General features: G+C 38.0%; 2 protein-coding genes across 4 annotated transcripts in view; one reads left to right on the top strand and one right to left on the bottom strand.

Moving 5' to 3' along the window:
• Positions 1–800: 800 nt before the first annotated feature.
• Positions 801–25,436, bottom strand: LOC145663790 (uncharacterized). 3 transcript variants are annotated; one of them, XM_081729879.1, is made up of 6 exons: positions 25,292–25,436; positions 23,073–23,173; positions 17,209–17,314; positions 13,197–13,294; positions 8,075–8,225; positions 801–1,003 (listed from the first exon to the last, which is right to left on the bottom strand). In XM_081729879.1, the coding sequence occupies exons 1-6, from the start codon at positions 25,299–25,301 to the stop codon at positions 948–950; spliced, it is 522 nt and encodes a 173-aa protein (XP_081586005.1). In that variant the 5' UTR covers positions 25,302–25,436; the 3' UTR covers positions 801–947. The 3 variants fall into 3 exon arrangements, with proteins under 3 accessions (XP_081586005.1, XP_081586003.1, XP_081586006.1); XM_081729877.1 differs by having other exon boundaries at positions 23,073–23,191; positions 25,292–25,369; XM_081729880.1 differs by lacking the exon at positions 8,075–8,225 and having other exon boundaries at positions 23,073–23,191; positions 25,292–25,370.
• LOC145663791 (uncharacterized) overlaps positions 24,814–25,841 on the top strand; it is a 38,765-nt gene continuing 37,737 nt past the window's right edge. The window contains exon 1 of the mRNA XM_081729882.1: positions 24,814–24,925. The gene's annotated coding sequence lies outside the window, so the exon portion shown is untranslated. The remainder of the gene's footprint in view (positions 24,926–25,841) is intronic.

Raw genomic sequence — 25,841 nt, 5'->3', positions numbered from 1 at the left:
AAATAGTAATCGTTCAGGAGAGTGATTGGATCTTGATCAACGTTTAGAATGATTTCCAAAACCACCCACCCTCTCCACTGGTCTAGTGGCTAAGGCGCACAGAGTCCCGGCGTGATTCCTGGTGGGAAAGCCGTAAACAATTTGAACGCATTGACGGTGGTTCGAATTTACCTTAAACTGTGGATTCCACATCTCATATAGCCTCGGTGCTGAAACAGACTTTAAATTCTAATCCAACAAACCAAGTCTAAAATTCCACCCGTAGAATGTGTTGTTGCGGGTGTAGTGGTCAACGGTGGGGTATATCTCTCTTGATCACTGCGGATCATTACAACGTCGAACTTTATGAAATGCACCGCAAACTTTCTGCCAGCATCCAGCAATAATTGTGTCCTCATGTTGCACAATAATGCATCCCCACATGTTGTAGTTTTCATGAGTTGCAGTGCCAAATTCTTCCTCATCCGCCGCATTCTTTTGACATCTCTTCCACCGACCACAGTCTCTTTTGGCAATTCTGACCCGGCCACCCTACTAGCTGTCTGTTGTATTGTCTTCTTCAAGGCCAACAATTAGTTGTTTACTGCAACATTTTTCGTACACAAAAAATACGCCTAATATAAAGTGGCGTCACTGTGACCCCACGCGAGGGTTGTTGATACCTAACACCGCGCGAGTGGTGCATTAAAATGATAACACGAATCATAGCTTGTGAAATTTCAAAATAATTCCACCATTATAATAAATCTTTAAGGATTTATTTTTCCATTCATTTGAAGTTAAAATAAAATGTCTTTACATTTTAGACACAATAGCATTTATTTACTATTTTTTTAGAAGTACAAATGCTAAAGCACACTTTATAAATAACAAAAAAAACAAGTAAGTTTTATTAGGATGCCAGAAACACGGCGTGTAACCAAAAACTTATAATTTTCTCCTCTTCATCAAGTGTTCGTGTACAGGAAGCGAAACACCATTATCCAAGAAAAACAGTATAGTACTGGAATAAAGTAATAATTTTATTTCATTTTTGTTTAAATCAAGTTATATTTACGAGTTATCTGTCACTTTAATATAAAAGAAAATTATTTATAAAAAATACTATTGCACCCTTTCGTATTCGAATGGTTAACACGAAGATTTTCTGCATTCGGATTTGACTCCCAGTGTGAATGCTTGACTCAGATGCAAACTTGAATCGTGGTTCGTATCTCATTTCAAGCAGCAGGTTCTGCTTTATATAGCCCCAGTACTGGAGGAAACGGGAAAAACTGGATGTATATATTTTATTATATAAAACAGGGAAAGCAACGTATGCTGATTGTATTTATATCGAAAAATATTCAATCCCAACTAATTACAATCTTCTGCATGCACATTTATCAACATGTTGGTTATGTTGAAAATACTCAAAACCAACTATGTATTTACAATATTGTGCACGTATATTTCTCTTACCTATTGGTTATATTTAGTTGAAAGTAATTACATGCAGTTACAGTAGAGTTTCGATTATCCGAGCTAATGTGGACCGGGCCTAACTCGGATAAGCACAAAATCGGTTGATACGGATGGATACATAGACAATTTTACACAGTACCAAGGCCTAAATGACTTGCCATCGTTTCAATACTTTTACACGATCTAATCGTTTAATAGCTGTAAGTTTATCTTCTAGTGATAAAACAACAAGTTTTCTTTTTCAAATGATTCCTACAAACAGTTACGAGAACTCGAAAAAGCACCCACTGCTGCTTAATCTGCTTTGTTGTTAGACAAAATACACCTCTTGTGACTGTGACACGAAACAGTGTTGCCACTTGGTACAATTGTACCAAATTCAGCCCTTTTTGTCATTCATCGGCCCGTTGGTACCACACTGGCATTTTCAGCCCCTTTCATGAAAAAGTTGGTACAATTCTATCCAATTCAGCACCATTTAACAAATACTTGTCACACTTTTAAAAGTATCAGTAAGACTTTTCGTACATCTCACGTTACTCATACTTTGTGTTGGACTCTAAAAAATGCTGTTGAATATTCATTCTATGACATTACACCGCAGCATAAGGCTACGAAGTTTGTGTGGAAAACTCGTTATTCGAAATTTGCCCGGAAACAAATGACGCTAGATGGGCACATGAAGGAGACGAGGAAGAAGCAGTGTGGTGGAAAAATCTTAAAAAGAAAAAGAAGCATAATATTCTTCTTACAGTCTATTATCCTCCTTCGGTCGTGAAATAATCGGGACTAAGGTGCAATAATTTATATTTTAATATTTTATTACAACTTACTGTTTACACACGAACTCGGAGATGATTGATTTGTTCCTCGTTTTATATATTTTCGTATATGGCCATAACACCATTTTGATTCATTGTTCACTTTGAAATAGAGGCGTGTTTGGTTTCCTTACAATACATACCGAAGATGATAACTGTTTTCCCTTTTAATTTGCGGCCTCTGTTAAACTTCCTACGTGCGAGAAAAGTTTCATCTACTTCCACATTGTTCGGAATCTTCCTATTTGGATTTTAAAAAATAATTTAAAAAGAACACTTTCTTGATTTGGACTCTTGGAAAGGAGGGGGAGGGAATTAGTGTTCTAGAAATTTATCTCTTTTAGTTTCGTGTTATAGAACCATGCATTACACTGGTATAAAATCATGAGTTTAGCCCTTTTTGTTTCAATTTGGTACTATTTTTCAGCCCACTCCAGAGCTAGGACTGTGGCAACACTGACACGAAAACTGAAATTCAAGACGTGCAACAATTCAAGTTCGCTCGCTTAAATGTGATAACGTCGTACGAGGTTATCTTTACGCCAGCTTCATTAAGTGTTTTGTTACTGAAACAAAACCCTGCAGATTTTTATCGTTGTTACCAGATTAGTTATAGATTTGTTTTTAAAAGATGTTTATGTTTGTTTGGTTGTTTGGATTAAGCTCAGGTAATACGGAACCTCGGTAAATCGAAACTCGGATAATCGGGATTCCACTGTAATTACAATCTTGTGCACGCTTATTTATCAAAATGTTGGTTATATTTACGTTAAAAGTACATAATAAAAACATAGTAATTAAAATCTTTTGCACGCATATTTATCTACCTATTGGTTGTATTCATGTTGTAAATAATCAAACCCAAATAATTACAATTTTCTGCACGCATATTTGTCAAATATTGGTCGTATTTATGTTAAAAATAAGTAAACCTAAGTAATTACCATCTTTTGCACTATAATTAGATATAACTAAGACCAACTAATTACAATTTTCTGCACGTATAACTACTGAAGAAACTGAACATATATGTAGTAGGGTAGGTTATGTTTAGTTGTAGAATAGTCTATATTAGATAATAAGTTAAATTAGGTTAATTCAGGCTCCGAATTACAATAATATTACATTTTCTTATAACAGAAGTTTAAGTAAACTCAACTAATCGTCTCCTTCCATATTACTCTACACATATTTATTAAATAGAAAATTGTTTAGCTTGTGTTATCCTCTAACGGAAGAGTTCCAAGGGATTATGCTTATGATCTATGAAATTAAACAGCGTGGCAAACATCTTGGCATTTGAAGGCGGCGCTCCAAGTTCCCTTTAAATGCTGCTAGCAAATGAGAGGCCAGCGATATTGCCACGTTTACTTTGTACACGTCCACGTCTATCCCCTGCCACCTGATCGCGCTGTAGTTCGTTTGCTTAGCCATAGCCACACCCTTCTTCACTACTCGGCAACGTCGCATCAGAGCTTGCCTTTTATTCGTTTAGCTGAAATGCCAAGATGTTTGTCACAGGCTTTAGTGCAGTAGATCATATTCTATGTGGGTCAGGCAAAAAATTTAGTTGCACTTCTAAGTAAAACAGCTTGGTACAAGGATATTTTATTGAAACTTGGTAGTAACATTGCAGACGTTTATGTACAGCTCGTGACGCAGTGGCTGTGACGCAGCCGTTGCAGTTTGCTTTCCAATCAGTTGAGAACATGTTTCAGCAGCTGCAGATGGAGTTCAAATTAAAAGTGTGTGTGTAGTGATTCGTTTTTTGTGGACAACAAGGGGTAACTGCACAAAAATTTATTGGTAGGTGCACGAAGTGTATGGTGAAAATGCAATTTCGTGTGAAGTTATCGCAAAATGGTGTAACATGTTTGCGAACGGGTGTATAAACATTGTCAACGCTTATGGTAAGGCAAGACAATCAACTTCGACAAATGCTGATATTGTTGTTTGCGTGAATGAACTGAACCTGCACATTATTTCCACGTTTTGACTCCATGAAAGAAGAGCTTCCTAAGCGATATCAGTCGGATGGCGCGGTAAAAGTTGCAACCCAACAATGGTTAACGAACGTTGGTCGGGAATTCTTTGCAGAAGACATGGAAAAGCTTGTGCGATGCCTTGACAAATTTTTAAATAAAGGATATGATTACGTCGAAAAGTAGCTTTTGTATGAGAACTTTTGTACAAATAAAAGTATTGTAAAAGTTGTCCTGCCTTTTTTTTTTCAAGCACTGTAACTAACGTTTTGACTGAACCTTGTATGTTACATTGTTACATTCTTTGTATATTTTACTTTACGAAAATTAGATGTGAATTATAGTTTATAACAGAATTCATTGTGAAAGTAATTCTTATTTTACACGGATCGAGTATCCAATTGAAAACAGCACGTACCACACTATACCATTAACATAATATTAATTAAGTACCCAATTCAGGGTAAAACGGCAGTATAGCAGGAATTTGCTACTTTTCCCATTGAAAAATAGTAGAAAGTTTAATGGTAAGAAGGAGTGTTAAACAGGTAAAACTATGAAAGTGACATTAGATGTTGGTGTACTTCATATATTATACATTTTATCTTCTACTGCTATCTATATCTTCGTCTTTCTTCCAGGCCCGTATCCAAGGGGAGTCTAGGGGGCCGGCCCCCTAAATTTTTGCTAGTTCCCCCTAAAATTTCCACGATAGTGTTGCAAATGAACTATAACATGGTGATGAACTATAATATGGTTCGATCGCCCCCCCCCCCTAACTTCAGCCGGGCCCCGCTACATTTTTGGGTTGGCTACCGGCCTGCTTTCCTCTTAAGTTGCTGTTTGTTTTGTTTGGATGTCGCCGCATACCTCCAGAGACGAGGAACAAGCTTGTTTTATGCTGATACTTGTCAGACATGAAAAAATTACCATTTCTGCTGTTAATGATAATTAGCTTCAACCAAAGAATCTTCAAGAAACAGTAGAAATAACTTTGCGGAGGATACTTCTGTCTTGTTTAGGCGAGATAATGTTAAGTATAGATGAGACCCAAGTACAACGGTCGTTCAATAAGTTCTACATAGATGGTTATAATATTGTTAGTAATTGCAATATGATAGTTGAGTTGAGTTGATTTTAGTTTAGCGTCCCTTTCAGCAGCGAGGCTATATGAGACGTGGACCTACTGATTAACGTGGAATCCGAACCACAGGAGTTCCCGCCGGGAATCGAACCCGGGTCTCCCAAGCAATATGATAGTGAAATTTTACGTGATTATACTTTAATCCTTTGGCAACGAGACCATGTTACTCAATGTAGCCTCCATCTGCTTGGACGCATCTCGCCCAAGGTTCTTTCCATGCTTTGAATGCACTTTAGTAAAATTCAGGTCCTGACTTATACCATTCGAATGTTTTTCCTCGGAGGTGTAACTTTAGGCAACCAATACAGAAATAAATCCGAAGAAGCCAAGTCCGAACCTTAGGGAGGCTGAAGAATGATACTTTCCATCCCATTTTCATGATTTTTTGCTGTGTTATCATGGCTGTGTGAGGCTTGGCATTGTCACGACAAAGTTTGATGACCTTGCCCTGCAGCTCCGTTCTCATGACCTAGAGAACATGTCGTATCCTATCCAGTGAAAACAATAACGTTTCTTGTTAATCGTGGAGCCATGTTCCAAGAAGTCTATGAAAACGACACCGCACTGACCCCAGAAAAAGGAGGCCAAAATTATCTGGCTTCATAAGGAAAGTTTAGTTTTTTAAACCGCTGTATCCAATGTTGGATACTGGCTTGATCTAATGTATGATCCCCATAAACTGGAAGCAAGTGCCTATGAATTAATCTGGCTGATTCATAACCGGTTTTGAACAGGTTGTCGAATCCTGATGTCTACTTCAGTATTCAATGTCGTTTACCTATGAACAATAGGAAACAACAATTATTACCATTTTGAAATAAAGGAACAAAGTATGTTCACCTAAAATTTCATCATCAAATTGCAAGTAATAAAAATATTATACCCATCTGTGCAAAACTTATTTGAACGCCTTAGTAAAAATTCCTTTCATTTCTTCGATGGATTGTTGGACGATTAACTTCAGTTGTTGGATGCCTTGATCTTAATCTTTTTGGCTTATTGTCATGAAGACTATGGTTTGTGCAGAGTTGATGACCGTACACTTGTGTGGTTGACTTGATTTTCTGCTCCTCTAGCATAGTTCCTGTCCCTTATTCGAAAGTCGTTCTTTCTATGTTCTGTGGTGAATTCGAGTCTAAGGGGCTGTGTTCCACTGAAGGGCCATTGTGAGTATTTGATTTCTGTTCCTTTGACGGTAGCTTGCGTACTTTTGGTCCTTTAAAGGGCCATTGTAACTTTGAAATAATGATGCTAAATTTTCTTTAGTTATCATCCTTGGAAGGGAACTGTGCTTAGTTTGGAATATGCAGAGGGTACAGTTGCTCGCGGCGTGCAATGTCCAACTACTTTGCATTATGGACAGAACTTCTTGTTTAGGTTTATATTTGCTGCAAGGGGAACGATCTTGTTCGACGCAGCGAAATCAGATGATGTTACAGTGTGGTTTGGTGAGTTATATCTGCAGCACTTCCAGCAGGAGAGCGGGTGAGGCACACTCCTTGATTCTTCTACGTATATGTTTTTATTTCTTCAACTTATAACAATTCCCATTTGGAGCAGTTTAGCAGATTGGTAAGAGTCATGGCAGAAGGCTTGAACAAATAGAGTTGATCCACTAAATAAGTTGACTCTACATACATTGTGAAAAATATCTTCAGGAACTTACAGACTTTTCCTGTATCGTGGGTGAATACTTGTCGTCTTTTCTGTCTTTCTTTCAGTTTATAGTCCTATGATTACTGTATTCCCGTTAGTCTAAGGGAGACAGATGATTTAGGAAAGTGAATGATGATGATACTAGAATTGGTGGAATGAGAATGTGGGAAGAAACGAAAAAAACTGAGAGAACCAACAGACACAATGTTGTCCATCACAAACTTACTTGGCAGTGGATCGAATCAGGAACCCGACGAACCAGAGCTAAGCGCTCTACCACTGAGCCAGGGAGTACCCCGAGAAAAATCACACACGATGTCCATCACAAACTTATTTGACCGGGGACCGAACCAGGAACCTCAGGAACCAGAGGTAGGCGCTCCAGCACTGAACCATTGTACCTCTCTAATCCTTATCGTAAAACACCTTTGATAATACAACTCGGTAATGTTTCACTACCTTTCGGTATGAGTACGTCATATCAACCACACTGCTTAGACCTAAAGTTCAACTTCAAGAACTTAGGATTTTCGTTCTCACCGGAAGTTATGCAATCAGCCTTAACACATCAATCATAGTGTATCACGTAGCAATAATAGTGTATCATATCAACGCGTGTGGTTCTTCATCAGTGATGTTTATTATTATTACTGCATGTTCTTGTGTATCGTAATCAGAACTTAAGACCAACAGATAATCATTAAATAAAGTTCTTGTTAAACTTGGAAAGAACGAAAATGAAATCAAGGACATGTGAGTCCTAAATTTTTTATGATATATCATCAACAAACTATTGCCTTTTTAGAGTGGAGTTCTCCTCTTCTTAATCCAAGCAACTCCCTAATTGCTTCGCATTGTTAGATCAGCATTAACATTTATGTGCTGCACAACTCCAAATCGTTTCTGATACACGCTCACCACATGTATAACTGTTCGAATACGTAGGAACGCTAACTGAACAGTATTATTATATGTATTACGTATATTTTTATAAACTGATTACTTACACCAAATAACCACTTGAAACCCAACAAGGTCCATAGAACCCCAATCACGACTCTTTGCTAATATGTAGAAAAATTCAAGTGTTGCCAGTGGTAACATTATAACTTGGAGACCAACCAGTAATAGCCAAATATAAATAAATATGGAAAATTGCTGTGAAATAAAGGAGAAAAAGGTAAGAAATATTAAGTTTGTAGCATATGCAGAGATCCCTTATCATTGTGGTGGTAACATGTTGGCAACCAACAATGTACTAAGTTACCCCCTCCTTTAGTAATTTTAAAATTAAATTTAAAGTTACTTATAGGTACTTTCCAATCCTCACTACCAGCGATATTAAATCGTCAACATATCTACATAAAAATAAACCAGAAAGTGCACTTCTACCTACTCGGGAAGTACCACAGCAGGCATGTAATATATTTTACTAACCCTACACAAATATGCAAAGTTAGCCCTTTCCGCTGATCTAATGCATAACACGTGTTAAATTTACAATAACACTGCCAGCAACCATCCGTCTTCTTTAGTCTAATAAACATAATCGTGGGACATTAAATTAATATTTCAATAATGCAAAGTTATTATTGATAAAGGTTAGTGCATAACAAATGTTGATAAAATATGTGACTACAGGCACAATCCTGCTGGAGGAAAATCAAAGTGAAAAAGTTGATATAACGTATTCTGCACGAAATGTTGGATATGACTTGTTTTGAACACAGCACTAAGCAAACTATATGCCAAATAAAAATATTTGAGTATTACACATTTTGAGCAAAAAGTAATATATATAAAATGAAGTGATTAGCTCCAGTTTTACAGTAATGTGAAAAGAAAAAAAGTAACCTATGGGTTTTTGAGAAAGCCAGCAGAACAGATATCCGATACAAGGATAGCAGACTTTCATGTTTTGAAAACTATTTTTGTTTTGTATTTCGAATGGATGTAATTGCACTTCTCAAGATCATAGCATTCGCAATTTTCATGAGTCCAGTCTCATCCGTAGCAGCGTGTAGTTCCTTCTACGTAGAACAGAAGAGTTGGGTCATCATCTAGAGCGAGATCACTCTTTGCAAACAGATTATGAATATCTCATAGCTTCAGCTCTGCTATAGGCTCGACTGATTTCATTGCTGGTGGAAGGTTACGCTGATGATGACATCTGCTCCTCAGTAGCGAGACATGAGTGCCATAATCAGTGAATTAATATGGTTCATTGATACCCGTATTGCACTTCTATTATATACTTGCTCTTTGCTGAAGTTAATAAGTTTTGCTGTTTGCATTCCATGCAAGAGTTTGCAATGTTGCAATTACCTGGACTTCTAGTCATGAATTGTCCTGACTTTCGGATAAATGAACAGACAGTCGACATGCTTTTTTTTTTTTCTGAAAATAGCATGGTATTGTTCTGGGTGAAGAATCGTTTCCCGAGAATGTATGTCCTTCACAATTCGCCCAAATAACTTGTCGCAAGGATGGAAGCTGTGTCCATGCACAGGGAAGAGCATACATAGTGACTGAGTCAATATGTTCACTAGCATTGCAAAACTAATTCTGAACTATAGATGTCATGACATTATTTTTGTTCTATCCGCTGCTTGATCGCTTTCCAGGAGAACATACCTGCCTATTGGAAGTGTTTCTTGCATGGACACAATGTTTGCTGAGATAATGATAAGTTCCACTTGCAACCTGATTCACACCTTGCGCTGACTGGTTTTCCGTCTATGAGTATGGGTAGTTGTACCTCTTTGTGTTATCACTAATACCGAGATTATACACGCCTAGCTGACGATCATAATACCCTGTACTCGCTGACGATCATAATAGAATCTGTACTCGCTGCATATCGAAAACAATGACAAGTGTTTGTGAGTCTTCATTTTTGCTTCTGATTATGGCATAAAATGCTGTAATTCCGTGTTTGTGAAGAGAAAGTTGCTTTCATAACTCCTTGTTCGTTTAGAGCAGTTGGTATACGTTGACGCAGACTTTCACAGATAGTGCACACATCAACTCTAGGATTATTAAAACTAACATTATAATCTTTGGCAAATATGCCATCTTTATTCAAATCATCATTATACGTACTGTGAAGATTTCGGATGCTCTTTAATTTGAAAGGCAAGTAGGCCTACAGGTAAACACTTTTGCCAGGACAGTAATGGCTCACCCTGACGTTTAGTCTGCCTATAAATTCTCGTACGTTATTTGTCTTACAAAGTTTCCTGTCCTTTATCCGGTCCCTACCTCCTCTTGTTTCCCTTGCCCTGCCCTGTCCAAAAACTACGTTTCATTACACCAGTTATTATTGTCTTGCCAATTGGTTTCACAAATGCTTCGAATACCTGACGATAGACTCGAAGCGCGTTGACGGAAGAAGTCTGCATTCGGAATTCAATAGATAAACTCGTTCTCTTCTCGCTGCAGCCTGAGTGTTTGTGTCTCCAGGCCCGTATCCGTCGGGACCCCCTAACATCAGCCACCTCCCCCTTAAATATTTGGGCTGGCTACCGGCCTGTGTGTCTCCCAAAATAAAATTGTCTTGGTCGCTCTTACTGTCATTTTCGAATAGCATCTGTTTAAATTTTATAACGTAAATTTTAGCTAGCTGAGAGCACTTAAAAAACGTTGACGTATTGTTGACCAAATACCTACAAGCGGATCCTGAACATTCAAAGAAACTAACTAATGCAAATGGGTCACTATACCTGGCTTTTCTTTCTTCTTTCACGATATGTTTCCCTCCACTGTCGTTTTCTGGAATCCTTGTTTCCTTCTGCAACTGAAATTCCATGAGCATACCCTTCCATCGTACTTACAGAATTTGCCTCACTCTTGCACAAAATGCTGCCTCTGTTATCACATGAAACTGCCATAATAATTCGACGCGATGCATGGTTGCCAGATTTCTGTCTCGGTATGAATGACATTTGGCATATAACTTATTCTGCATCAAACATCAATCGTTTTCCTTCTCTAAAAGCAAACGATATTACTTATTGTGCATGAAACGCAACAGCAGTACACAGATAATTTCTTTTACAAGTGCTTTCCTACCACCATCTCATTTGTTTAGTGGGTAGCTATAACTTGTTTTGCATTTCAGTGCATTTCAGCTTTTCAGAATTGTTATCAATCCGATCTTAAGAAGTGCAAGTAAGTTAGTGTTCTTAACAAAGAGTTCCCATTCCTAAGTTATTAACGTTGGTTTCTCCGCAGAGAATCGAGAACTGTCCTACTATATTTATGACTTAAAGTTCATTTAAATTCTTCAGTGAAATATCTACGCTGTTTCCGTATTCTTCACTTAGTTTCTCATGTTGCCCGCTTTATACAGACATTTTACATTCCTTGTCCCTAGCCTAAACCATTTCTCTTTTGGTAATGTTACCCACGAGGCGAGTAATAAAGTTTCCTCGTCTTGTTTCGTAACTTTTTGACGAATTCTCAGCTCATCTCGGTTCTGGAAGAATTCTTTCTCGTCTCGCCTCGATTCTCGGAAAGCTTTTCTCATTTCATCTTTAAATTTATGTATGTACAAAATTTATATGTCCTGATTTTCCTCTCAATTTCATCTAGAAGATATCAGAATCCTTCCGCGTCACAAAAGGTCCACAAAGAGTGTGTTATATAACATTAAAACCAGATTTATTATTGGGGTTTATTGTATAATGACTTGCTTATCTTTAAACGTGTCGACTCACAGGACTCGAGAAATTTTTCTACTATAATCTGTTTCACACAATCTGATAGGAAAAAGGTTTTCCTCCCACCACGCTCAAATGCAGGTGAATGTTGGATTTCCGCCTTCCACTCGGGGTTGATAGCCAAAAGGAACAGCAGTGCTTTCTCAACATCAGGTGCGAGCGAATTGACGTATGAATTTAGAGTTTACACGATTCTGTTTATTAGAAAAGCTTCCCTCCCTGTGAAGGTTAACAACTCGCTTTCCCCTTCTGCAGTGGTAAGTAGTGGGAGGTAGGGGAGTTTACTATCAGGTTGCCTGAAACAGACTTTAGTATCGTAGACATCACTCTTCCTTAGATTGTTCGTTAGATTTGTAATTGGTCCGTCCTTTAAGATGCGATTAGGAAGGTTCTATCTTCGTAAAATTTTAACACAGGGAGATGCACAAGATGGCATAATTTGTTTCTTGATATTTTCACAGGAGAAGATTGTCAGTTCTACCATAGCGGAATCTTTATTTTTCTTCTGTGGTCATACATACAACCGCCAGTCTGAAGTAAAGTTGTCCTATTCCCAACAAACTAGGGTAAAATGCCGCAGCAGTTCCTGTTCCTTTCCACACCGTAGTATTCAAAGGCTTAAGAGTCTTCATCCCGGCGAAATTAAAATACCGCTAATTTTACAGTAATTATGTGATATCTTCAAATAGATAAAATATAATTGAAATATGGAACAAGAGCGCCCTAGACAATATTATTTTGCGTGAGATACCGTTATCACAAGTCACCTAGTGGCTTTCCGTTTTCAGCTGTTTAGAAACGCAAAAAAGAATGCCGATTTTCAAAATGGCTCGAAATCGAAAGCAGATAAGTGAGTCGTGATAACGGTTTCTCATGTAAAATAATATTGTCTAGGGTGCTCTTGTTCCACATTTCGATTATCTTTTATCTATTTGAAGATATCACATAATTACTGTAAAAGTAGCGGTATTTTAATTTCGCCGGGATGAAGACTCTTAAAGTGACTCTGACAAGGCCTGAACTTAATGTCAAGCTATAGTGCCAATCATTATTATATCTGCCAGCTTACTACTGCAAAACGTTTTTATCTTTCTATGACTCTCAAGGGAAATCTTGGGCCGCGGTAGAGCTCAGTGGTAGAGCGTTCACCTCTGGTGTTTGTGGTCCCGGGTTCGATCCCAGCCCCGGCCAAGTGAACTTTGTGGTGGGCAAACACCGTGTGCGTGGGTTTTCTCGGTGTTCTCCCGTTTCCTCCCACTTTCTTCATTCCACCATTTCATTCATTCCTCATCATCACCGTCTCCTTTAGCCTAACTGGCATAACCGTGGGACATAAAACTCAAAGATTTCATTTCAAGGGAAATCTTAACCAAGTATAAGTGTTGTCATATGAAAATAGCATACTTACAGTTAGATAGCCCAAGTAGAGGCAAGTTGTGGAAATGAAAGAGTCCATGGACGAAGAAAACAACACCCATAAGAATTTACTTTTGTGCGGGAGCATACCTGGAAACAAGATAGATATTTCTTAAATTAAACCTACTAAATTTCCCTATAGCGGGAAAAAATCGTCCTTCATCATTGATTTTTTTAGATGTCTTGAACATAAATATATATTGTACTTATTTCCCGTAATGGGCTTGTTAAGTCCAAGCCCAAAATTTGTAAACCAATTACTCGGAAACTAAAGGTTTCCGTTGATCAAATATAAAATGTTGATAGAACTTACAAAGCTTAATATGCACGTGAAATGCCGTGGAGGCATTTAGTTCTTGAGATATTGGCCACCAAATCTTAATTTCGATGGCAAATAGTTCCGGGACCAAAGACCTGCACAACTTATTTCATATGCACTCATGAAGATCTACCTCGAAGTCAAATTTGGTCAGGATCACATGAGTTCCATCAATCGTTTTTAGTAAAATTTATGTTTCACTGGTCCTTATGCAGAGCCCTGATTAGTGCCATACTAAAGAGTTCGACTAACATAAGTTACCTGCAGTAGTCAGGTCTTTAGTGTGACGCTAATCATACATCAAAACGACTCTGCTTAAGGCCCACTGAGTTCAAATTGAACTTCGACGGCCAGAACTAAATTTCTGTACACCATAGTATTTTATACAATGCTCAAATGTGTACAAAGCTCATCAATCTTTACCACCATACCATGGATTTTACCAAACGTGATTTAGTTAATTTCTTCATTTCACTAAACCCAAACCCAAATTTAGTGGTCAATAACTTAAGAACTAATTATCTGTTCCCTATAATATTTTATGTAAGTACTAAGCTACACCAGATATACTATCATGCCAAATTTGGTCAATATCGGATTAGAATCGTCGATAGTATACTAGGGATGGCCACAAAGTTCCGGTTCCAGCGGAACCGGTTCCGGCCATGGATCCGAAAACCCGGTTCCAGACCTGGATCCGTAAACCCTTTTCCAGAACCGGACCTTAGGAACCGGTTCCAGACCTGGATCTGAAAGCCCCCAAAGACCCGTAAAGGAGGCACAAAGTCCACCTTCAAAACACTGCAAAGAGGACCATGCGCTTGTGCCCTCCCCGACCAGACATGCTTGTGCTCCCAGAAAAAAAAAATGGTCCACCAGTGGATGTTTAGCCAAATGAGCTGGCCAGTTTGACTGTTTAGCTAATGAGTTTGCCAGTTACCCAGTTTATTTAGCCAAATGAGACGGCTTCCACCATTTCATCTAGCACACTGTTCACAGCCTGCCAGCAGCTCGGGTTTAGCGTAGGGATGGTCACAAAGTTTATCCTTCTTTCACTTTCCTTTATCCTTCTTTCACCTACATACGCTGCTGGTAGTAACGCACTAAGTTGTAACCACTGAATAACAATATTTTAAAAATGTTGAACCAGCCCATGGTTGAAACTAGTGGTCGGCACAAAAACTGGTTTTACGGTTTCTTTTTAGAAAAACCGAAACCGGTTTTTGAAAATTAAAAAAAACTGGTTTCGTCTTTCTTCAAAACCGGTTCGGCTTTCACCGAAACCGGTTATCGGTTTTCTCCAAAATCGGTTCGGTTCTTCACCGGATCCGGTTTCGTTTTTCTTCAAAACCGGTTCGTTTTTTCTTTCAAAATTTGTTCTATTTCTGAACAGAATAGTGTTTCGTTGTTCTCCGGAAACCGAATTCGTTTCCACAGAAATACTTTTATGTGTTTTCCAGAGGTTTTCACCAAAACCAGTTTCGGTGAAAAACCGAACCGGTTTAGGTGAAAAACCAAACTGGTTTGCAGAAAACCGACACCGGTTTCGGTTAAAACCGAAATGTCGGTTTTCCGGTTTCTGTTTTTTATAAAAACCGGTTTTGCCCATCCCTAGTTGAAACGCGCGTACCCTGTATGAGAAAAAGAGATATTTCCTCAAGGGTGACAAAGTATTAAATGGCTATTATTGCAACATCTGACAGTGAGAAGGGGGGACGTAGAAATATAACAGTTGTTTGTAGAGGACTGCAGTAACAAGGTACATTTGGCAAGTACATTCCCTCTAGATTCTGTGTAAAATTGATTCAAATGCAAAGTTCTCCGCGGTCCAATGCGTATTGTACTAATTTTTAGCGGCCCATATAGGTAATTTGCATATTAATGAGCCTTCATATATCCGGAATTCAATCCCATACAGGTAATTCGCATATTAATGAGCCTTCATATATCCGGAATTCAATCATACACTATTATTACGCTCGGACGAAAAATTGCTTTTAGTTTCTTTAGATGTAACTAGACATGAATGTGGACATATGCAAAACAAATAGGATCAAGTACTGCTTCTCTAACACATATTACCTATCCCGGTCGCCATCTTGGATCCGCTATATTGGATTCAACTTTCGATTTTTCAAATAAGAATAGATGCAAATGAAAATTCAAATTCATGTTATTTTATTTTCGAAAATTCATTGGTGTAGTGAGTTTTACCGTAGTTTGTACACTGGCGTCGTTAGCTTTTTAAATCTGGGAGGTTCGGATGAATCAAAATCAAAATCCTCTTTCCGATAAGAGTTATATATACAAAGTAGTATATTTTCTTTAAATACACTTCACTATAATCTGGGGGGACGCGTCCCCCAACACTCCCGCTAATGAATCCCATGGTTTGTACCGTTTACAAAGTATTGCATGTTAAATGTCAGGCTCTTCACGAATATTGAACTAAATAGAAAGTTGTACAGCGTCCCGCGTGTATATGTAATCTTATACGTGATTTTTCGTTGACGAAATATCTGAACGTACATATATAGAGACACAAACGTCAATACGGAAATGATATGTCTTCACCCAAATCTGGTCGTATCTGGATTTACATTAGGAATTTGGACCTTAATACAGTACTTCCTTCTTATAGGGCCTAGTATAACACGCAAGTAATAACAATCACTCACAGAAATGTAATAACATTATGACACCAATGTTGTAAAAAAAATTGTTTACAGTTTTTCCAGTTAAAAGTTGTTTTGATTTGTCAACATCAAAAACGTAAGCATAACTGATATTATTCTGCAATGTCTATTTGCGAAGTGCCTGTAGGGATTTAACATGCAATACCTTCGAAACGGTACAAGTTACGGTAAAATTCACTACAACAGTGAATTTCCGAGAAAATTGTACACGAATTTGATGTGTCACTTGCACTTATTCCCGTTTGAAAAACCGAAAATTGAATCCAATAGGCCGATTCAAGATTGAGGCGGGGTGGGAAATATGTGTCAGAGAAGCAGTACTTCATCCAATTTGTTTTGCATATGCCTACATTCATATCCAGTTACATCGAAGGAAACAAAAAGCAATTTTGTGTCCGAGCGTTAGAGCCAAGGATCTTATAAAATAGAGGATCTGCCCTTACGTCACACTTTTGCCACCCCTACTCTGCCCACTCCGCCCAATAGATAGCAATGTTTTGAGCCAACAATCATGGCGGAAACGAAAGTAGCCAATCAGACGATGGCGGAAACGAGAGTAGCCAATCAGACGTGGCGATGCTCGGCTGTTTCTTGGCTTCATCGATTTAATAGGATTACGATACATATGGGCAGAACATCCTTGGTTAGAGCAGTATACGATTGAATTCTGGTTATATTAAGGCCCATAAATATGCAAATTACCGGCATGGGCGGACAAAATTAGTACAATACACATTGGGCCGCGGAGAACTTTGTATCTGAATCAATTTTACACGAATCCCGAGGGACACAGTGGTTTGTGCGTCACGGCAGAGATTTATATATTTCTCCATACAACTCATTCCTTAATTTTTCACTGATAAGTGACCAATATCAATCGCAGTCACTCAGTCGGTTTATGGTGCACTTGAAAGGATATACAGTGATAAATTTAATGAGATTCTCCGTTACTGTATTTACTGTTTACATGAAACTGTTCAGTTACACACCTTTTAGGATATAACTTCTCGTGTTTCTTGGGAAAGTGTATACCAAACGGTAGAACTCTCTTTTGTGGCTTGGTAACATAGTCACAATTTCACAGCATCCTCCAATCTGAAAACAAGAGTTATAAATTTAATAATAAAGCCTCTAAAAATAAACATTGAAGATAAAAAAAGTTAGCAACATACTGTAATATCAGAAAGGTATAAGAATCTTCTACCATTTTTTGCGCATGGCTTTCATGATAATTATACAGAGTGTTTCAAAACAACACTGACAACGTTTGGGAGGTGATTCCTGATACCAAGATAAGACAAAATATAGACCAACCTGGGTGCACAAATGCTTCTTTTCGGAGTTATAGGCTTCCGAAAACATGAAAAAAAAAAAAAAAGAATTTTAAAGGTCCCTAGCTCTAAAACTGTGGGACTTACCGTAGTCGGGTCAAGATTTTACTTGGGAACTAATATGAGCACTATCCAAAAATACATGTTTCAGAATCCTAAGGTAATCAGGTAACAATTTTTATAGAGGGCGTTTGACTACGGGCAAAGAAGTACTCACCAACCACCCGGTTGTAACGTTGATCGTCTTAGAATAAAAACCAACAAGAAATGACTTTCTGCAATCAAATAAACGTCCCCAAAATATATTAAATATCTTCTCTAATATCTTTACTGAAACCGGAAGTGGTATAAATAAACGACTTCCGGTTTTAACGTTGATCATTATAGAGTGAAAACGGTAACAGCGAAAAGCTGTTTTCTGTACTCGATTCAGCGTGCCAAGAATATATAAGATTTCTTCAAACTCTAACCTCTCTATTAAAACCGGAAATGGCAGAAAATCAACAACTTCCTGTTTTAACGTTGATTACTGAGGACTAAATACAGTAGTAGATAGAAAGAAATGATTTTATGGAGTCGATTTAGTTTTCTAAGAATAGGTTTCGTTGTTATAGAGTGAAAAACAGTAACAGATAGCGAGAATTTATGTCATATATATGTTAGGTTCATTCTATTCTCTCAACTAAAACAGGAAACGGTAAAAAATCTACCAGCACTTCCACTTTTAATAATAAATTATCACACTATACAAACGAAACTCTTTCACGGTGTGTACACGTTACTCTGTTCTAGAGACCTGCACGGGCCGGGCCTGACACGAGGCCCGAAGCCCGGCCCGGCCCGCGGGCTGGGCTTGGGCGGGCCGACTATGTTATTTCTTTGGGCCGGGCCGGGCTTGGGCGGGCCGACACTGTTATTTCTTTGAGCCGGGCCGGGCTTGGGCTGGCCGACACTGATTTCTCTTCAGGTCGGCCCGGGCTGGGGCCGATCAATTGCAATTCTTTAATAATTATTGACTTTCGTTAAACGATAATTGGAATAAAGCGAAACGTTGAAGAAGTGTGTCCGTGAAAAATGTTACAAAGAATGCAATAGCTATTTACAGTTTGTGTTGCTTAGCGGCTCCACTTTCACTATAGAGGATTGCAGGCATTATGCGGTAAATTGAGCTCTGACCCTGACCTTCACTGAACTCAAAATATAACAAGAAGGGGTGGGAATGTTTTGTCTGTCGCTAAACAATATTACCATCTTCACTTTATGCTAAAAATCAATTAAGTTAGATTTTTGTTACAGGGAATGCAGTTTTTGTTCTCTCGATGACAGGCAAAGTTCTAGGAGGCAATGGTACCATTCGGAAGGCAAGCATCAGGTTGTGAACCAAAGTTTAGGAAATGTTTCTGAGGGTTAGGTCAAATTTAGTACTAAATTTTGAGAAAGATTCGGGCTCGATCTAATTTTTAAAAATATTTATCGGGCCCCGGCCGGGCTTGGGCCAAGAATTTCGAAAAATTTATCGGGCCGGGCCGGGCTCGGGCCGAAAATCTCCAAAACTTTTCGGGCCCGGGCTGGGCCGGGCCTAGGTACGTTCGGGCTGGATTGGGCTCGGGCCGAAAAATTCAGCCCGTGCAAGTCTCTACTCTGTTCCTTGTTACATACTTGAATTTACTTAAATTTTCGAGATTGTAACAAGATATTTCGCCTGTATGAAAAGGTACTACCACCTCGTCTACAAAGAAAAGAATGTCAGCGCTGCATGTACAAACATATTAACAAAAACCAAAAGCACTTGGTGCAACAGCCTTTTTTGTGGGCCTGAGCCACACTAACGCCATCTGTTAGCGATTAGCTGAACTATGTCCAACCTAGCGACGAGCATGTCGTCACCACGCTGCGTTGCCCTGTCTCTAACAGGAATACCAGAAGCTTTCTAGACCAAGGGGCCGTCACGTCTTGTATTTACGTGACTCCCCAATTTGCCTCACTACACTGAGTGGACGCCGGAAATTGGGGAAACACTGGCCGGGAATCGAACCCGGGACAAACATATTACACCAGGCAATAACAATTATTTTTAACTATGAGCCTGTTTTATTCTTCCCTTTCCTTTACTTCATTTCTTTAATGAACAATATCACTATTTGTACTGTAGGAATTATGTATTTTTTTAAAATGGGAAACGAAAAATTAATAGAAGTTGGGAGAAGATATAACTAAAATGAAAACTAGAGATGGCAAATTCCGGACCGGAATTTTTAATTCCGAAATCCGAAAAGAAAATCGGAAAAATTCCAGAATTAGGAAAAATCCGGATTTCGGAAAAATACCGGAAATTAGAAAATTCCGAAGTTCGAAATCCAGAAAGTGAAATTTCCGATTCTGGAAAATGTTGGCCATCCCTAATAAAACTCCCCTCCGATACCGCAAAACCCTCGAATAAAAATACACTATGAAATAAGTTAAATCAGTGATTGCGAAATGGTGACTCACGAGTGTGTTTCTTCAGGTCCATGAAAATGTACTATTCTTTCCCAACTTCATCCGTAACAGGAAGAGAATAGGTGGACATCATAATAGGCCTGTATCTGAAGCTTAATCTGACTTATAAATTATTATATTTTTAAATTTCGGTTACCAAGTCACTTCTACAAGGTAAGGTCATTGATATCAGGTCAATTTTTAAAATGCATATTTCATACAATTACTTCTCAAATGTTCGTAGGACAGGCTCAAATTAACCTAGATGTATGAAACAAGAACCAGCACATGAAGAATAGAACGAAGATTTAAAAATGTATGCATAACGTACATCCACCGAACCGTCGCCTCCGTGAGGAATTGAGGACGGTTTGAACAAAACTCAACAAACGTCACTTACAAAATTTACAGAAGAGGTTTTATTAAGTTGTGTTCAATATCGTTGATTCAAAATGTTTCAAAAATTGAAGACTGGTCACCCATATAGGTAGGGATTGATGAAGGAATAATTGAAGTTAATTACTAACGGCCGTTATTGAGGGGAAAAAGTTACAATTTTTTACAAAACTTAACATATCCACTTTTTCATGCACGTTTCTTCTTTATTTTATTAAACTAGGTGTTATAAATATACATACATTTTAAGCATTTAAATTCAGTGGGTTCTTAAGTATATTACACATTGTATATATAAAGGTAACCAAGAAAGTTCTGTCACCAAAGCTTTTTCACCCGCCATCTTCGAACATCGATATGTCACCTAAGAAGTACCTGAAAGATCAAAAATAGTCCCCATCAGCATCGACGACATTATGCCAATGTTCTGAAGGTAATGGATTCCATCTCGGTAGAACTTGGTGGGCCGTGAAGCGAAGAAGGTATCAAGTGCATTTTGCACCTCTTCTAGGGATTTGAACTGGTGTCCTCTAAGGTGATTGTCCAAGAAATGGAATGGGTGATAATCGGAGGGAGCAATGTCCGGGAAGTATGACGAATGCAATAGTTTTCCCCATCCAAGGAGTAGAATGGTCATCCTAACCACGTGGGGCTTAGCGTTGTCCTGTAACAGGAAGACCCCTTTGCGATTCACAAGTGCTGGCTCCAGATTTTTGTGTTTTTCTTAAACATGGCTCAACTGTTGACAGTGCAAAGTTGTATTTGATGCTCTGACCAGCTAGTAGCAGTTGCCGATGCACGATGCCACGAGCAGTCCATCAAACACACAGGAGGACATTCTTCTGGTGCAGTGCTGGTTTCGGCTGTTCTGGAAATGATTCATGGGATGCTAACCAATGATGACGGCGCCGTGGAGTTTCGTACAGGACCCATTTCTCATCACATCTCAACACCCTGTCCAGAAATGGCTCCTTCCTCAGACGAGACGCAAAGAAACACAGGTGTCTTTTCGCGTTGCCTTCTGGTCCAGATTAAAATCATGCGAGACCCATCTTCTCAACTTGTAGTGCTTCCCAAGTTGATGGAGGTGCTGCCGAATGGTTTCTCAACTCACATTCCTCACATGCCTGGCAGCTGTTCCCCTCAATTGCTGCCTGAAGATCTTCATTTTGTACATGTGTTGGTCTTCCGGCATGTGGTGCGTCTTCGAGTGTTTTGGCACCATCCTGCACTGTCGGCGTAGTAACGACACCCTCATCAAAGGCCTGGCATATCTTCCGCTCCGGTACAGCAGCGTTTGAAACCAATTTGAACTCGTACAGCATACACGCCCTTATGACGCTCTCTAGAGGTCCCATGTTTACTCTGTCCTTACGCAAGTTCACGATGTACTGCCACAACCAGACAATATGTTGGATATACCCACACCAACAACTGACCTACGTCTTATCTCCATTCGCATTCAACTCACGGTGTGACGGCCAATTGAATACAGACCTCTACAAAAAAAGACAGATTTTTCTTGGTAACCTTTATAATATCAGAATAAGAAATTAAAAATGTATTAGTGAATTTACAGTTTTCTTTTAAGCTAACGCATGAACAGAAGTTTCCACAGTAACAAAACCTGTTTCTCGCATCTTAAACCTATTAAGAAGCTTATAGTCATACATTCAAATGACAACTAAAGCAATAATACACAATACAATGTTAGAATTTTTAATGCTGTGTGAAAACAATACAGGAACATTGTCTTCTTTAATGTAAAGGTTCTTCATAATACAAAATTTTGTCTTCAGTACCACTAGCATTCCCTTGTACAATTTTTGAATAAAACTCTTTACTTTCCTCTGAATCACTGTCAAAATAAGACATCAATTTTTTCACGTCATTATCTTTATTTTTACTTACATGATTAAGTGATGGAAGTTGAGGTGCTTCAAGCATTATTAAAACACTTTTGTTTCCAGGTCTAAGCAACTCAACATATATCAGTGAACCAAAGCAAATATTTTGGAAAAAGCATTCTGCTCTGGACTCAGATCTTCTTACATAATACAGTACTCTTGCCTTAGATATCTTAAAAGCTAATTAAAGTTTTATTAAACATTTAGAGATTGATTTAATATCGTAAATACACCAGTCTTTACCCCAAACTTTAATCTCCCCAAACTTTCCCAAAATGTCATAATATTCTGAGGGCAGAGTGATTGTTTCGTGTTTTCTTAGTTCTTTTCCAATAAGGTCAAAAACCGTGTCAGAGGCAATAAGTTATGCCAACGTATTCGGGGGGGGGGGGGGGAATCTTGAAAAATGGAGATAACTGTTGAATTTTGAAAAATGGAGGTGCCGAATTTTGTGAACATTGGCTATATTTAGGCGCCGTTTACGACTGCGAATATTCAGTTTCGTGGTATTTTCTGTTAGACATTGTGTGAGGCTCATATTATAGTAACATAATCCGTTAAAAAGAATACATTTTGAAAAAAAAAACTGCGTTTGTTGAGTTTTGTTAAAACTATCCTCAGTTTGGAGCAAGGAATACAGAAAATAGCCGCAAGTATGTTCCTTATTTTATCCTGGACTGTAACTAAATTATGAATTGGTTATGACTGAGGTAAACAAACAAGATTAAATAGAGTACGTACGTATCCTAAGATGATTATGAGTTTCACTATTTCAGTTACATGGGTATCACAATACTCCCAACACAACTTCCCTGCTTCTTCTAGTAAAGTGTAGATGGCGTCTATTTGAAGAGAGAAAACTGCAAATTAAAATAAACTAACCATAAACATGAAATAAGATTACGCAACTGAAGCCGTAGCAACTTATCTTGTAGCGCATAAAATACCAAGCAAACTACTTTATTAATTTTTACAGTACGGATCTAACGCATATGAAAATAATAAAAACATGTACTCACCACATGCTCATAGCCAGAGTACTAAGACAGTTTGAGGGAGAAGAGATCATTATGGGGAGATAAGTTGAGTTCATCTTACTCTCATATATATGAGGTGTGTTCAAAAGTACCGAACCTTTGGTTAGGGAAAAATACATTTATTGATTTTTTCTTTAAAAAAAAAAAGATGCTAGTAATCGTGCTAATAATGGAAATCAGTTTTGGCGTGGGTTCAAACCCGGTCCAAGGAGAGTTTTTATTTTTTTTAATTTCAAATTTTATTTTTTATTTTTCATAACACTTTTTTTCATTAAAATAAGGTTGAAAATAATACTCAAAAGTGATTTATCGAGTGGGCTAGTAATGAAAGTCCTTTTAGTGTAAGTTCAAACCCGAATCAAGGAAAGTTTTTTTTTTAAATTTTCATAACATTTTTTTCATTAAAATAAGCGTGCAATTTTACTATACGGATTTATAGTATAAATAGTAGTAGTAGTGAAAATAGTAGTAAAAGTAATAGTAGTAGTAGTAAAAGTAGTAATAATAGTAGTAGTAGTAGGAACGGGTTAGAAGCCACGCAGGTGTTCGTTGGGTTCTTTTCTCGACGTCAAATGCGCAAATTAAAGATGCCCAAATTTTTCTGTACATTTTACATGACCAACTTAAAACAGCTGGCTAGGGTAGCGCGCGAATACTGAAACGTTTGGGATCGGCAAAAATGCTTCCAGCTGAATGTTCTGTGATGCACAGTTTACTATTCTTAGGGATATTCTCAGGAAACGACTACCGTAAGACGGGGTTACTTTGCATTTCAGGGGTAACTTTGCACAAAATATGAAAAGAGTTGCACAGTCCTCTGTCGGTAAAACTATAAGCTGTAAAGGTAAAGTTTCAATTACTACCGTAAGATAGAACATCTAACAATATTTTGCCTATAATGTTGGCGGTTGATATCAGCTCTAATTACCCGGAGGGTTTGTTTTTGTAGAGGTATGGAAAGTAATCATTGTAAAGGCCGACAAAATTTGAAAGATGTCAAACTTAAAGTCAGTTTCGTAGAGTACTACTGTGTATAATGGGACTTTGAAGCAATAGTTGAAATTGAAGTGTGAAATGTTTTAAAGTCATAAAAAATAAAACTGAGAGAAGGCGGTTTCAGCCTCTAATCGGGGTTACGTTTCACCGATCTAAAGTAATCCCTTAGAAGGAAATTATTACTGCTGGTATCTCCTACCTTCTAATTTTAGGTAAATTTCCTATTTAGGTAAGGATAAAGACGAAATCTTGCGGTCGAAACATCGTCACCCAAAATCTTGCGGGCAACAACCTTGCGTGGCCAAAACCTCGACGCCCAAAATTTCGCGTATTTGTGTTCCGAAGTAACATAACACATTACTTACCTAAATTACACAATTATAAGGATTCCTTAACTCTCGGACACTTCTAGTTGTGCTTCATGAGTTAGCACACTGAGTTCAGGTACTTCACTTCACTTCACTTTGTATACTGCGGTAGCTAGTTACATTATGGGCGAATCCGTGGTTAATAAGTTAAAACTTTTATTAGTGTACTTTTACGTAAATATGTGTCTTACAGGTAAGAACATGTGAATATTTAAATCATACACACTGATCTATTAAAATATTATTACAAATATGTTCCATAATTTTTACAAATATGTGGATCCGTACAGTAAATCTGCTCCGGTATTTTAATAAATTTACGGATTTTTCACAAATAGTTCATAGTAAAGCTACATATATTATGGCTTTTCGGCGTGGCAGTGCTGTATCAACACTTAAAGTGCGCATGGTAGGACAACGAAAATTCTACTGAACAGCGTGACATTTTAAAAGTATTCAATACCTTTTCTTTTGAAATAATTATTCTTAACGTAGAGGTCTTCGTACAGCAATGCATATGCTAAAACATTATTTAAATTTTTATGAATCGTGAACTCACCTAGACCCATGTTTTCTCAACAGTTGACATAAAGCATTACATGTACACAGTTTCGAGTCACTATGGAAATTCCAAGCATGCTATTAGAGATATACTGTTTTAACAATTGATTACATTTTCAAAAGTTATATTAAATCTGGTAATTACAAGGGTATTACTCGAGCAGACGGTTCTACCGAATTTGACACATTTCTTACATTTTCAGTTACGTTAGGGCTTTATCTTTATTTAACCAGAGCACGAACTAAATGAGGACCTCCATTACTATTATAGGGAGCTAGCTTGTTTACCAGCGGGGCTGAGGTAAAGGGGGAAGAATTTCAACAATTTTTCTGCCTGACTCTTGCAATACTCTCTTTCCTCCTTCTATATGTCAGCGTTGCCAGGGTTAAAAATTAGTCACTTGAATGTCATTCTGAAGAGAGTGTGAGTTGGTTATTTGTTGTGTGCTGTTGTAGTTGCGGTTTTGTTGCTTAATATTCATTTGACAATGGCTTCACAGCGAAAGAGAGGGCAAACTATACACAGCAAAGCTAGAGGAGTAATCAAG

The sequence above is a fragment of the Thermobia domestica genome, chromosome 11, assembly GCF_964235325.1.
Source record: "Thermobia domestica chromosome 11, izTheDome1.hap1.1, whole genome shotgun sequence".
Lineage (NCBI taxonomy): Eukaryota > Metazoa > Arthropoda > Insecta > Zygentoma > Lepismatidae > Thermobia > Thermobia domestica.
Note: the sequence above shows the minus strand (reverse complement) of the source record. Positions and strands in the feature narration are given on the sequence as shown.

Bases quoted from the DNA above. Each gene is read 5' to 3' on its own strand.
- LOC145663790 (XM_081729877.1), bottom strand. The intron at 13,295-17,208 runs GTGTGTAACTGA...TCTTGTTTCCAG, and splicing joins GAGAAGTTATATCCTAAAAG to GTATGCTCCCGCACAAAAGT. The intron at 1,004-8,074 runs GTAAGTAATCAG...ACTTTATTCCAG, and splicing joins GTTTCAAGTGGTTATTTGGT to TACTATACTGTTTTTCTTGG.